This window comes from Scomber scombrus, chromosome 11, assembly GCF_963691925.1.
Source record: "Scomber scombrus chromosome 11, fScoSco1.1, whole genome shotgun sequence".
Classification (NCBI taxonomy): Eukaryota; Metazoa; Chordata; class Actinopteri; order Scombriformes; family Scombridae; genus Scomber; species Scomber scombrus.
Genome location: NC_084980.1, coordinates 28,020,480 through 28,034,040, shown reverse-complemented (window position 1 = coordinate 28,034,040; position 13,561 = coordinate 28,020,480). Strand labels below are relative to the sequence as shown.

General features: G+C 39.2%; 3 protein-coding genes across 3 annotated transcripts in view; 2 read left to right on the top strand and 1 right to left on the bottom strand.

The window, feature by feature from the left end:
• Positions 1-1,126: 1,126 nt before the first annotated feature.
• On the bottom strand, positions 1,127-1,510 carry LOC133991193 (histone H2A-like). The gene has a single exon (XM_062429693.1). The coding sequence runs from the start codon at positions 1,508-1,510 to the stop codon at positions 1,127-1,129; it is 384 nt and encodes a 127-aa protein (XP_062285677.1).
• A 1,925-nt stretch (positions 1,511-3,435) lies between these two features.
• LOC133991117 (tripartite motif-containing protein 16-like) lies at positions 3,436-5,109 on the top strand. The gene has a single exon (XM_062429588.1). The coding sequence runs from the start codon at positions 3,436-3,438 to the stop codon at positions 5,107-5,109; it is 1,674 nt and encodes a 557-aa protein (XP_062285572.1).
• A 2,788-nt stretch (positions 5,110-7,897) lies between these two features.
• The window catches only part of stard3nl (STARD3 N-terminal like), a 16,366-nt gene continuing 10,702 nt past the window's right edge, over positions 7,898-13,561 (top strand). The window contains exon 1 of the mRNA XM_062429661.1: positions 7,898-8,094. The gene's annotated coding sequence lies outside the window, so the exon portion shown is untranslated. The remainder of the gene's footprint in view (positions 8,095-13,561) is intronic.

Genomic DNA, 13,561 nt, shown 5'->3' with positions numbered 1-13,561 from the left:
TTCTGCACAGAATGCAGAAAATCAATGAAACCACTGTTAATGTATTAATATACCATTATGTAGTTATTAATGCTGTTCCTTTTCCATTACATCCAAGTTAATGAGTAATATCATATCCTGGTAAAATAACTGATTTGGATCATCAAAAAAATGTCCTCTTAATGTGTTTGTTTATTATGGTAAAATACAGTTACACCATGGAATGAAAGAGTAGAAAGGAGGTAGACGTTTTATAGTCATTGAGTCAAACACAATTTACCATTTTTTATAATTAGTTTCAGACCTAAGTGTGGCTCTTAAAGAGCCTTTTTGGGACAGCAAATCTACACGTTAATACTAGTATTAATAATTATAATTAATGAGAACTACTATAAATACATGAATTATATATGTAACCCCAGTTGAAATGAATTAAGCTTTTACTGAAGTACTTAATTCTTTTCAGGAACCCTTTATAACCGCCTTACAACCGACAAATAACAACAACGTAAGATCTACAAATAAAAAACAAAAAGCCATTAGTCGATACATCGATCATTATTTTATAGCATTTAGCTTCAATTTCCGTAGAATTAATTAAATTTCAACAAAAATATAAATGCATGTAACAATTTACCTTGTTGCCTTTTAACCGGGCTCATTCATAATTCTTATAGTTTAATTCAACTCCGTAGATATTTTCCTTGATCTGTGAATTTCCTTTTATCTGTGTGATACTTGTTTACCATATGCAACAAAATGACCGTCAATTACTCCTTTTCCCGTTTACCAAAACCCTTTCAAAATAAAATACGTCCGTTTAACAGGAAATGGCAAAAATAATATACCTAAAACGATACATTGTAAAAACAAACGAAAACAAATCTTCAATTGAATGACCTAAAATAGGGCTCGTGTATTCTTTACAGGGTTTGGATATAGGCCTATAATATACATCACAATCTATCAGAAGCATCATTTATTATTTAAACGCCAACCACTGTTCTGTCATCATGTTGTACATATAAAACTGACCAACATTTGATAAATAATTGTCAGTATTTAAGACTTGAGGATTTGAGCTTTTTATCAAGAGTGTGTGGCTCTTAAAAGAGCCTTTGTGTTGTTGAGGAACCGGGCCTTAAATTTACTTCTTGGCGGGTTTCTCGGTCTTCTTGGGCAGCAGCACAGCCTGGATGTTGGGCAGCACACCACCCTGAGCGATGGTCACTCCACCCAACAGCTTGTTGAGCTCCTCGTCGTTGCGGACAGCCAGCTGCAGGTGACGGGGGATGATTCTGGTCTTCTTGTTGTCGCGGGCAGCGTTTCCAGCCAGCTCCAGGATCTCAGCGGTCAGGTACTCCAGCACAGCCGCCAGGTAGACGGGGGCACCGGCACCAACACGCTGGGCATAGTTACCCTTCCTCAAATGCCTGTGGACACGACCGACTGGGAACTGAAGCCCGGCACGGGAAGAGCGGGACTTTGCCTTAGCGCGGGCTTTGCCTCCGGTTTTGCCTCGTCCACTCATGATTTCAGTTATTTTCTAGTCTCGACTCAAAAAGTGTGGCGCTGATACCGCAAACCCTCCTTTATATGTACACGGAGCAAGCAGGGGGGCTGATGTCCCACCCACTAGCAGTGCTGTGGAGGGGGAGTCGCACTCATTTTGGCGGACTTTTCCAAACGACTTTTGTCCAATAAGCAGCTCCTGCAGGCGGTGCTGAGCTCCAGGAAGAGCCGCTCACCAATCAGGACCCGGAGGTCTGAAGCAGCGTCACAGCTCCGCAGCCGCTCCGACACTTTAAGAGCAGCGTGTCCCCGTGCTTTCACCACTATTTTCTCCTGATTAGAGAAACAATGGCAAGAACCAAGCAGACCGCTCGTAAATCCACCGGAGGCAAAGCCCCCAGGAAGCAGCTGGCCACCAAGGCTGCCCGTAAGAGCGCCCCGGCCACCGGCGGAGTCAAGAAGCCTCATCGTTACAGGCCCGGTACCGTGGCTCTCAGAGAGATCCGTCGTTACCAGAAATCCACCGAGCTGCTGATCCGCAAGCTGCCCTTCCAGCGCCTGGTCAGAGAAATCGCTCAGGATTTCAAGACCGATCTGCGCTTCCAGAGCTCCGCTGTCATGGCTCTGCAGGAGGCCAGCGAGGCTTACCTGGTCGGTCTGTTCGAGGACACCAACCTGTGCGCCATCCACGCCAAGAGGGTCACCATCATGCCCAAAGACATCCAGCTGGCTCGCCGCATCCGTGGAGAGAGAGCTTAAACTGTCTTCTCCTTCACAAACCACAAAGGCTCTTTTCAGAGCCACATCAGTCTCCCTGAAGAGCTGCTTCCTCTTGTCGTTATACGTTTAATATATTATTTTATTTCCATAAATATGTTGGTCATCTGTTATGTTTAGTTTGCTATCAGTCCCTGAAGGAGAATAACATACTGTGATCTTTCCATTATGGTAATGAGAACGTGATATTTCCATAACACTCCAAAGTTGATTAAACTGAAGAGACTAGGTTCACAATTACAAGAATAGAGAACATGTAGTCACACTGTAGTTCAGACACATAAACCTACATCTTAACATAAATCTTTATTTTGGCTATAGTCTGTCAGGATACATCACAATGCACATCAAAACACTTTTTTCTGCGAGTGGTTACTGAAACTGGAAAAATCAAAACAAGTCAATCCAGGGTTGGCACAATCTGTTTAACACAAAAGACACGTCACTGCTGATTTTATATTTTGAGAGATACGATCAGTTATAGCTACACATTTTATCCCCACTCGTAGAAAGTAGTATGAAATTTGATTTCACCAGTTATGTGAAAGTCTATGTGATGAGTGTTGAAAGTTCGCCCTCTGGTGGCCACAGTCTCTCAGTAACCTGCATTGTCGAAGTCAAAGGGGAAGAGTGAGGAACAAAGCTGTCCACAATAGTGATCAGGCTGCACTTTTCTTATGTTTGAGCATCAAAGTTAAAGATGATACTGACCACTTTATTTAGATAATGAAGGTATTTGTAACTAACTAGTAACACGTATTAAGAATAATTTTAGTATTAGGATAGTAGTAATTATATATTGAGCTGAATTTTGGAAGAAATGGGGAGCCATCTTTATATAATTACCAAATTCCAAGATTGCTTTGCCACCAAACAGCTGACTAATGTTTTTAAATTAGACATAAGCTTCGTTGTATAAAAAGTGTTTAAAGACACTGTTTGATAACTCCTCCCTCTTCTTTTTGCTGTCAAACACAAGAAACTCCACTCTGTCCACATATTTCCTTGTTCCCTCCCCTTTAGATCTACAGTTTGAAAATGGGCCTAACCAACATGTGGTAAGCGGTCAGTTTCCTTAATGCATCACAGGCTGTTCAGACCAGATCTCAAATTAGTTTCAATTCTCAGAAAATGAAACTCAGACATTCATTGTGACTGAGAGGTGAAATGGCGCAGCAAGGAGCTCAACTGGACGGAGCAAAATTCTGCTGCTCAATCTGTCTGGATCTACTGAAGCATCCAGTGGCTATTCCCTGTGGACACAGCTACTGCATGAGCTGTATTAACAACTTCTGGGATGGAGAGGATGAGAATGAAAGCTACAGCTGCCCTCAGTGCAGACAGACCTTCACACCGAGGCCTGTCCTGATGAAAAACACCATGTTAGCAGATTTAATGGAGGAGCTGAAGAAGACTGGACTCCAAGCTGCTGCTGTTGATCCCTGCTATGCTGGAACTGAAGATGTGGCCTGTGATGTCTGTACTGGGAGGAAGCTGAAAGCCCTCAAGTCCTGTCTGGTATGTCTGGCTTCTTACTGTGAGAAACACCTCCAGCCTCATTATGATGTTGCTCCATTAAAGAAACACAAGTTGGTCGACCCCTCCAAGAAGCTCCAGGAGAACATCTGTTCTCGTCATGATGAGGTGATGAAGATGTTCTGTCGTACTGATCAGCAGAGTATCTGTTATCTCTGCTCTGTGGATGAACATAAAGGCCACGACACAGTCTCAGCTGCAGCAGAAATAACTGAAAGGCAGAGAGGGCTCGCGGTGAGTCGACTAAACATCCAGCAGAGAATCCAGGACAGAGAGAAAGATGTGAAGCTGCTTCAACAGGAGGTGGAGGCCGTCAGTCTCTCTGCTGATAAAGCAGTGGAGGACAGTGAGAAGATCTTCACTGAACTGATCCGTCTCCTCCAGAAAAGAAGCTCTGATGTGAAGCAGCAGATCAGATCCCAGCAGGAAACTGAAGTGAGTCGAGTCAAAGAGCTTCAGGAGAAGCTGCAGCAGGAGATCACTGAGCTGAAGAGGAAAGAAGCTGAACTGGAGCAGCTCTTACACACAGAGGATCACAACCAGTTTCTACACAACTATCCCTCAGTGTCACAACTCAGTGAACCTAGAGACTCATCCAGCATCAATATCCGTCCTCTGAGATACTATGAATATGTGACAGCAGCTGTGTCAAAGCTCAGAGATAAACTACAGGACATCCTGAAGGAGGAATGTACAAACAACTCACTGGCAGTGACTAAAGTGGACGTTTTACTGCCAGAAGCAGGGCCCAAGACCAGAGATGAGTTCTTAAAATATTCATGTGAAATCACTCTGGATCCAAACACAGCAAACACACGTTTGTTGTTATCTGATGGAAACAGAAAAGCAACACTAACAAGACCAAATTCTTACTCCGGTCACCCAGACAGATTCATTAGATGGTGTCAGGTCCTGAGTAAAGAGAGTCTCACTGGACGTTGTTACTGGGAGGTGGAGTGGAGAGGAAGAGGAGGTTATGTAGCAATCGCATACAAGAATATCAGAAGAGCAGGACACTCAGAAGAATGTAACTTTGGATATAATAAAAAATCTTGGGCTTTGAAATGTGACACAAACAATTATGAGGTCTGGTTCAACAATATCTCAACTACCGTCTCAGATCCTCAGTCCTCCAGAGTAGGAGTGTACCTGGATCACAGAGCAGGTATTCTGTCCTTCTACAGCGTCTCTGAAACCATGACTCTCCTCCACAGAGTCCAGACCACATTCACTCAGCCTCTCTATGCTGGAGTTTGGCTTTGTTATCATTATGGAGACACAGCTGAGTTGTGTAAACTCAAATAGACAGAAGTCATTTTAGACGTGTGTCAGATTATGTGTTGTAATTCTTCCTGTGTTTGTCTCCATGTTTCTGAACTGCACAGAGATCAGCTGTCAATCAAATTGTGATTTCAACACCTCTTTTTTTCTTTTCATTGGTTGTTCTGTAGATGTTTAGTTTAGTTTCTCTAAATGTCACTTTTTCTTGTGTGTTTTTATCCATGGAGGCTCTCACTGCTCATGATGATGTTTTTAACCTTCACTTACATTTATTCAGATGAAAATGTAAAATCTCCTTGTTCTGAATGTTAGTTTAATGTTAGTATTGATGTATTTATGTGCTATTGTTTCTTCTCCACTTCAGCATTTTAAACAGATAAAACAGCAGAACTTCCTTTATAAAATATATATTGCTCATATCACTTTGTAAATTTGTAAAGAAATGTTTTGTAACTGTAATTATCATGATAATAATCAATAAAGAGATCATTTCCTATTCCTTATTATTGTGTGGTTAAAATGAATCTGAACAGGAAATCATTGAACAATAGTTATTTAACAGAGTTTACTAATTGGATGTGTGAACAAACTGAAGGTTTAAATCATGAATAAAATAGTTTATCTCAAGAATGAACAAATTATTTTTCTCTGTTTTCATTTCAGGATCTCAGTTTTCTTTCACTTGTTGCTTTTAACAAATAATGTTATTTGTACAATCAGTCAATTTAGACATTTTCTGTCACACATTTCCAGCCAGGGCCCTCTGATGGTTAAAGCATCTGCTGAAATAATTTCTCAAAATAGGCCTATTCAAAAATGTAAATGTAGTTTTTTATCCTCCTAGTTTTCCTTGACATAGGGGTCGAACACATTTTTTACTTTCCTTTCACACAATAAAAAACCCCGTTTGGTCTGTCACACCACATATAAGGTCAAAACTTTAATTAGCCAGCCCTCTGAAACTGAAATCTGTCATTTACAAAAGTGTTCAGATATCTTGCTGTGGCACTCCAAGTTATTTATATATTACAGACTGACTGCATCTCACAGTCAGTTGCGTGCTTTTTATTCTTCCAGGCTGCAGCTGCCACGGACCATGTCCCACCTATAGATGTTACACTGCATATTGGCCCCCTTACAAAAAGAACATGAAACACACCAGTCTGTCAGTGATTAAAAAACAAGAACAAGACGAAAAACAGCAAAATTATCTGCACTTTGACTTCAAGTTCATACACCTAATAACCTGCAGCAATTTCATAATATCATCGTATCACCCTGAAAACACAACTCAACTACAACTGCAGACAAACTGAGTTGAGGAGCTTTAACCTCCACTATGTCTCTGGTTAGCAGGATGAAGGCGCCCTCTAGTGTCCTGCATCAGTTTTCAGATTTCAATTGTTGAGCTGTTGTGATGTTCACTGCAGGAAGACATGTACAAACGTCACTGTGTCTTTGGCAACTTCAAACCATATCAGTGAAGAGAGATTTAAATATATGTATATATTGTAATCACATTGTGTCAGTTTGTTCAAAGAATTTTATACATTTCAGGATTTACAATGAGCTCAAACTGATATTGTAGTCACTGGATTGGACTGTGTTTTGTGTTGGGTTTGGGAATTACCGGAGCGGACTTGTTGCCGGTGGGGGATCGAACCGAGGTGGAACATTGAACATTGGGGACTCATACACACACACACGCACTCACATCTGTCACACTGGGGAATTGGGGGTATTTTGTGAATGTAAATATACTGTTGACACTGAAGTGAACTGTCTGCTTGTCTGTTTTGCATTGCTGTGGAGTTGTATTTAATGTATGTAATTACTGTTTGCTGGCTATAGTTTTGTATGGTTTGACCTTTCATTTTGTTACTTATTATTTGTCAGACTGGACTCTGACTGGCACCCCATATCATTGAACAGGTCAAATCTGTTACAGGTGTATACCATTCATTTACACATGTGATTGTATTTACAGAAACAGTCTGTGCCACAGTACAGTGCAGACAAGTGAAGACACCTCTAACCTGGACAGCAGACCCTCTACTGTTCATGTTCACTCATCAGTTTTTGAAAGAAATTTCGAGATGGATGAAAGTTTGTACATAGACAGAAATCATAAACATTTATATTTTATCAATTTACCTGTTACCTGAGCAGACTTGGCTGTGGTTCTCTCTTTTATTTCTTAGTATTAATGTGAAAGTTAGCCGGATATTACACATGGAATTGTCTGAATGTAATGTAAAGGGACAATATTAAAGACAATGTAATACAAAGCCAGTAGACTTGAATCATGATTACATTTAGCTTCAAATAAACCTTTAATACATTTTTACACAGAAGGAGGACTGTGGATTTTGTCCCCCATCACTTACATTACATTGTAAGTGCATTATGAAGGGATCTGCTAATGGTCAGTATGAACAAGAGGAATGATTACAGCAAGAAAGTTTCCTTGTTAAATTAGAAGACAATTGTTGGGTATTGTACTCAAAAGGAACATGGCACTTATATTAATATGCCAGTTTTTAATCTTAGAAATACTCCTAGATTTATACAAAGCAACCTTATATCTGCCACAACTTTCTGAAATGAGCATACCCATAGTTCTTAGGTTCAAAAACTAGTAGCCTGTATGTTCACATGTGTAATGTGTAAACAAACTAACTATACTAGTTATCTTTAAAATAATTGAATAGAATTAGAAAAGAGATAAATGCAGTTGTCCCACATTAGTCAGTGTCCCATATTACCCTAATCCACCCTAGGTAGAAAGTTTTGCATTGAGTCCTCCAGCTCCACACCAGCTAAAATAACTCTATATCCCAGGATCCTTTGCGCTACCTGCATCCTGTCCTAGCAGGCGGTAGGGGAAACAGATGACTCGTCTGGTGCGTTGAGGTTGAAATCTGCCGACAGGAGCCTTCCGAGGATTGATTCAGACACCAGACTCACCTCATAAAACACACTAAGGAGCCTTATTTATCTTAAAACAAGGTAAGGAAGACTACAGAGATATTTTAAACCAGCTTGTCTTCAAATGAACTCGCTAACTCGCTGTTAAATAGTCCTAAACGATGCTGGTAAACACCGCAGACATCCCTGCTGCAACCATGATGATTTGCTTTTTTATTTTCTTCTGTCCTGCACGTTAGAAAACAGCTCAGATGCATGTTATTGACACTGAAACAAACAACAACAGATGTGTTTATTGTTGTGTTGTTTTGGCCTCCTGTCCGTCTCAGGGAAGCAATGCATGTCTGCTGAACCAGTGTTGCACTTTGCGTTTCCTTGTTTGAGCAGTAATTGCAGAGGAAGCTTTATATTCAGCTAACCTACTTTCATTATATTATATTAGCGTTATTATGTGGTGGATTGATGTGGCTGCATGCTGTGACAGTGTGGGTCTCTAATGTTAAAGCACACTGGAGTCACAAAGCATCAGTTTTGGATGTTTTTTCTTTTCTTCTGATAAATAAATAACAGGCGACCATTAAAGCACTCAATAGTTCATTTAACCCTTTACATGCTGTTCAGGGTCCAATTTGACCCAGTTTTTACATGTGAGAGCTGTAAAAACACCCTATATACATTTCTCTAAGCTCAACTTTTCCTAATGTGACCCACAGTATACTGTACTTAAATGGAAATAAAAATGCATCTTTTTTTATTTCTATTTTTGTGCAGCTGATACATATTTTTGTATATTCAAACCTAGAGGGAAAAAAAGAAAAAAAAAACACCTGTCAATAATGTTGTATTCATCATGTTCTGTAAAATGTTCTCCTGGACTATAAAATAGTGATTGTGAATGTTGTTTTTTTTACATAAATAGAATAGACTCTGTTTGCTATCTGACAGCTTCATTAAAATGTAATGTAAAAAGCTTCATAAACGTGGAATATAAAGCAGAGTTGTTGTATTGGATTGCATTAGATTGCACAGATGTACCTAATAAAGAAGCCAGTGAATATATTGAATATTTTTTCTTTCTATAAACATTGAGCACTTTATTAGGAATACCAGGAATATCCTTAAAGTTATACTGATACCAATGAAGTACTTCATGTGAATAGAAGCATTAAATTGCATATAATGCCAACACTCCACCACATCGAAATGATTGGATTTTTTACACAAATGCGTTTTTGAAAGTCTTCAAAGTCGGCCAATCACATGTCGCATTAAATAGAAGACAGCTTGTGTTGATTGGCTGTGAGCAAGTCCATACAAATAGTCATATTTTTTTTAGCTCTGGGTGTAAAAAGGATCGATTACAGGTATCGTTTGACAGGAGACGTTGAGATACTACTTGGTATTGATTTATTTCGGTACCTTTTAAAGGTATCGAGGTCCAGTACCCAGCCTTTGAGGTCGTAGTGGGTGGTGGTGATCTGGAGTGTGTTAAATTGTGTTTGTATAAGTGTTTCTAATAGTTTGTCCACCCTATTATCATACACGAGGGGAGCAAAATATGCACATATGTCCCCTTTAACAAGGAGTCAAACGTCCATGTAATGTAAACAAGCTCACTCACAGATAATTAACCACCACTTCAGCTTTTTGAGCATTGTTTGCTTTGGCTTGACCTCTCCAAACCTGCTTCCAGCAAAGAAATGTCATCAGTCATGCTTAATAAATGATAGTCACAGATCTGGTGCCACAGGGATTTCCACAAGTATGCTTTGGTCTTAAATAAGCACAAGACTCAAAGAGCTTGTTCTGCATGACTGTGTTCATCAGCAGACTGAAGGAACCGTTACACGCTTAATCCGTAGAAACTCTGCAGTCGTCTGATATTTATTTTCTTTTTTTTTTTAAGTTGAGGACAGCTCTATTAAATCTGACAAGAGTCTAAGAACAGATCACCAATGTACTGATGCACAATAGTGGAGTAAATCTACTTAGTTACATTCCACCAGTGGCTGTTGTTTGAGATTCATAGAATAAAATCTTGTGTTGTGTAAAATAAAGCACCTTTTACCTTCCTTTTTAAATATTTACCTCTGTGGTGTTTGTGTTCATTGTAGAAGGCAGCTTCCATCCAAAAGGCTTTACAGCATGTCTGAAGTAGAGGATGACAATTTTTCGGGAATCCAGCGGGTAACGGGATTCCCACGGGAATTTCACTGTTGATCACGTGATTGAGACGGGATGAGGGAAAATTCAACGGGAGTGGGAATCATAGTAGATTCTTTATTATGTATATTGCAATTGCAAATGTATTTATATTGGAGTTATAATGCAATGTGCAGTTCTGTTATCTGTATTATCTGTCTCCCCTGTCAGCTATGGCTGGTTGCTGGTTGGTTGCAGGTGGTCACGTGATGTGACCTGCATACCCGTCATTATGGTCTAATTAAACACACTGCATATAGTCGGGGGGAAAGTACGGGAACGGGAGTCATTCTTCCGGGATAAGGGCGGGACAGGAGGGTTTTTGTGGGATGGGACAGGTGTGAAAATCCACTCCCGTGTCACCCTCTAGTCTGAAGTATCTTCAGGTACGGAGCCGGGCAATATGTCATTATTATATTGATATCGTGATATGAGATTAAATAACGTCTCAGATATCGTGGTACGAGATTAGACATAGCTTCCGACATAGTTATATGAGATTAGATATCGTCTCAGAAGTGTCATGCTTACAGTTGCTACCTAACTAAATGATGCAGTTTTCTTAATGAGCTATATATCAATATTATTTCGATATCGTGATATGCGTCTAGATATCGTCTCAGATTTTGAATATCGTGATACGGCGATAAGTGTTGTTACAGTAATGTGATTAAATTTATCAAAAATCTCATTTTGTAAATATTTTGTGAAAGCACCGACAGCCATCCCTACAATATCGTCACAATATCGATGTTGAGGTATTTGGTCAAAAATATTGCGATATTTGATTTTTGTCCGTATTGCCCAGCTCTAGTCACGTACAGTACCAGTCAAAAGTTTGGACACACTTTCTCATTGATTTGAATGGGAAAGTCTGTCCAAACTTTTAACTGGTACTGTAAACATGCAGATAGTTTTAAGAGTCAAGCCACTGCCAGCTTTAAAACATGCTACAGGCAAAGTGAGATCTGTGAATGAATACTTGAAGTACAAACGTTCCCCTAAAATGAGCAACTCAAACCAAAAGTGTTCAGCGGAGCTTCCTCTACAGTATGACTGCGCCTTCAGAGATCAGTCGAATTGACACGCCTAAGCTCGACAAAGCTGAACTATGTTATGTTTTTTAGGGTTGTAGATTCTTATACTCTGGTTTCTGTGACATTTCTCGGATGCTTCAGTTTTTTTGAGCAGGCATCCTGGTTCAGGCTCAAACTAGTCGGACCTGTGCACCCATCAGCCTCTCCCAGCTGACTGTTGTCATTGCAGAAGTTACATTAACATTGTTGTCATTGCTTTCTTTGCATATTTTCTGAGTGACAGCAATATTTTAAAAGCTAAATAAACTCTGAACAGGAAGCTATTTTCATTTTCCCTTAATGTCTCTTGTGCATCAACCTTGTTTTGCTCTCAAAGACCTGATGCTATTTCTGTCTGCTTGTTTCATCTGTAAAATGATGCATTGATAGTGTTCCTGTCTTGTGTGGAAATAATAGTCAGTAACAATGAAATCTGATCTATTGCGAGGAAATTAGATAGAGATATAGAGACATAGAGACATAGAGATATACTTATCTACTATAATTAAAGACAAGGAAAGTCAGCATATTCCCACAGTGACGAAGTGACGAAAAGTGAGCGATTATCAAAAAATGTGCAGATTAATTATCTGTCCATCAACTAGTTGGTTATTTGACTTATAAAGAACACCAAAAATAATATAAAAAAGGGGAATACTCCTCCTAAGATCTGTCTTTACAAAGAGGGAAAGGCTGTGGCCAATCAGAAATCAGTTAAAAATAGATCCAAGAATGTTGATGAGTTTTAACAACATTATAAAAGCATCATTAAAAATAATAAAGTTCATTTTTTTATTGCCCTTGTCATAACCACAGATTACAAAGTGCAAAGGACAAAATAGCAAACCAAGAAACAAACACATGCAGAAAAATTCCCCAAATTTGAGACAATAAGACAAAGAAAAATACATCTTCAGAAGTCAGTATAAACTCCTCATTCACTCCAAACTGCCCAAATAAGTCAAAAGACACAACGTCTGTGTCTTAGTTTTGGTGAAACTTTGGTTGGAACTTATTGATCTTACAGAACATAGCAAATAATTTAATCTATGACGTTTATATTATCAACCACAACCTTTTTAGACCCAGTTTTCCAACATCCACTGGTGTAGTATCACTTTAAACCGGTTTAAACATGAACTGTGGTGTAGCTGTAAAAGCTCTGTGGACTGTTAAGAGGAAGCTGCCGATGGTGGACGGTTTTAGTTTCAGGGGAAATTGCATGATGTGTCCTGAGGTCGTTAAAGTGTTGTTGGCTCATTGCCTTTGCATACACAGCGAAGCTCTTTTTCTAGCAGATCCGACAGACATTCAACAGCCTTAAGATCTGAGCTCAGATGTCGGATTGCAATAGCATGCATGTTAAAGCATCAATCTGCATCTTTGTATGGGTGATGTGATCCAACGTGAACACACTACAGTACTGATTATTTCACATTAGAGATCTCTTTATGGTGATGTCACATACTTCCCTTCACCAGTCAGCCACATATTAATCAGTCAGATTCATTTTTAAGTGTGAAACGTACAGTCACTGATAACTACGAGCCTCTCATGTTACACACTCATTAGATACATGACATGAGTATAGCCGCTTTAAGGTCATGTTGAAAGCAGATGTATTTTCTGTATTTTAAAAGCAATGCTGAGAGGAAGCAGATTTTCACTCAAGCAGACAATTAGTAAATCTTGAGGTCACACGCAGCCACACAACCAGAATCTGCTTGAACCAAACTGTCACTTCTCCAATAGTGAAGTAAAATTGTTTTGATTGTTCAATAAGCAGCTATCTTGATCATTTAATAATCATTTCAATCGGTTTTATAAGCAAACATTTGCTAATTTCAGTTTCTCAGATGTGATGATTTAATGTATTTATTTTCTCATACATGATAGTAAACTTAATATATTTGGTTTTTGGACAGTTGGTCGGACAAAGCATGACATTTGAAGGCTGATTTGAATATACTGTTGACAAAACGATGAATTGATTAAATGAGAAAATAATCTTCCGTTTAATTGATACTAAAAAAAAAAATCCTTAGTTGCAGCCTCAGTTTCCAGTCTGTACTTTTATTGTGGAAGTGATTTACAGTCAGTTCAAAAGGACATTTAGTCTCACTTCCTAAAACCATACACTGTTTGAAAATAATAGACTTAAACCACCATGATGTCATCCATTGGTTTGTTGACTCTCGTTCTGAACTCTCAAATTTGCGTTTTGAATGTTGCAATCTTGGATTTTTGGAGCCAGAAGTGACCATTGCACC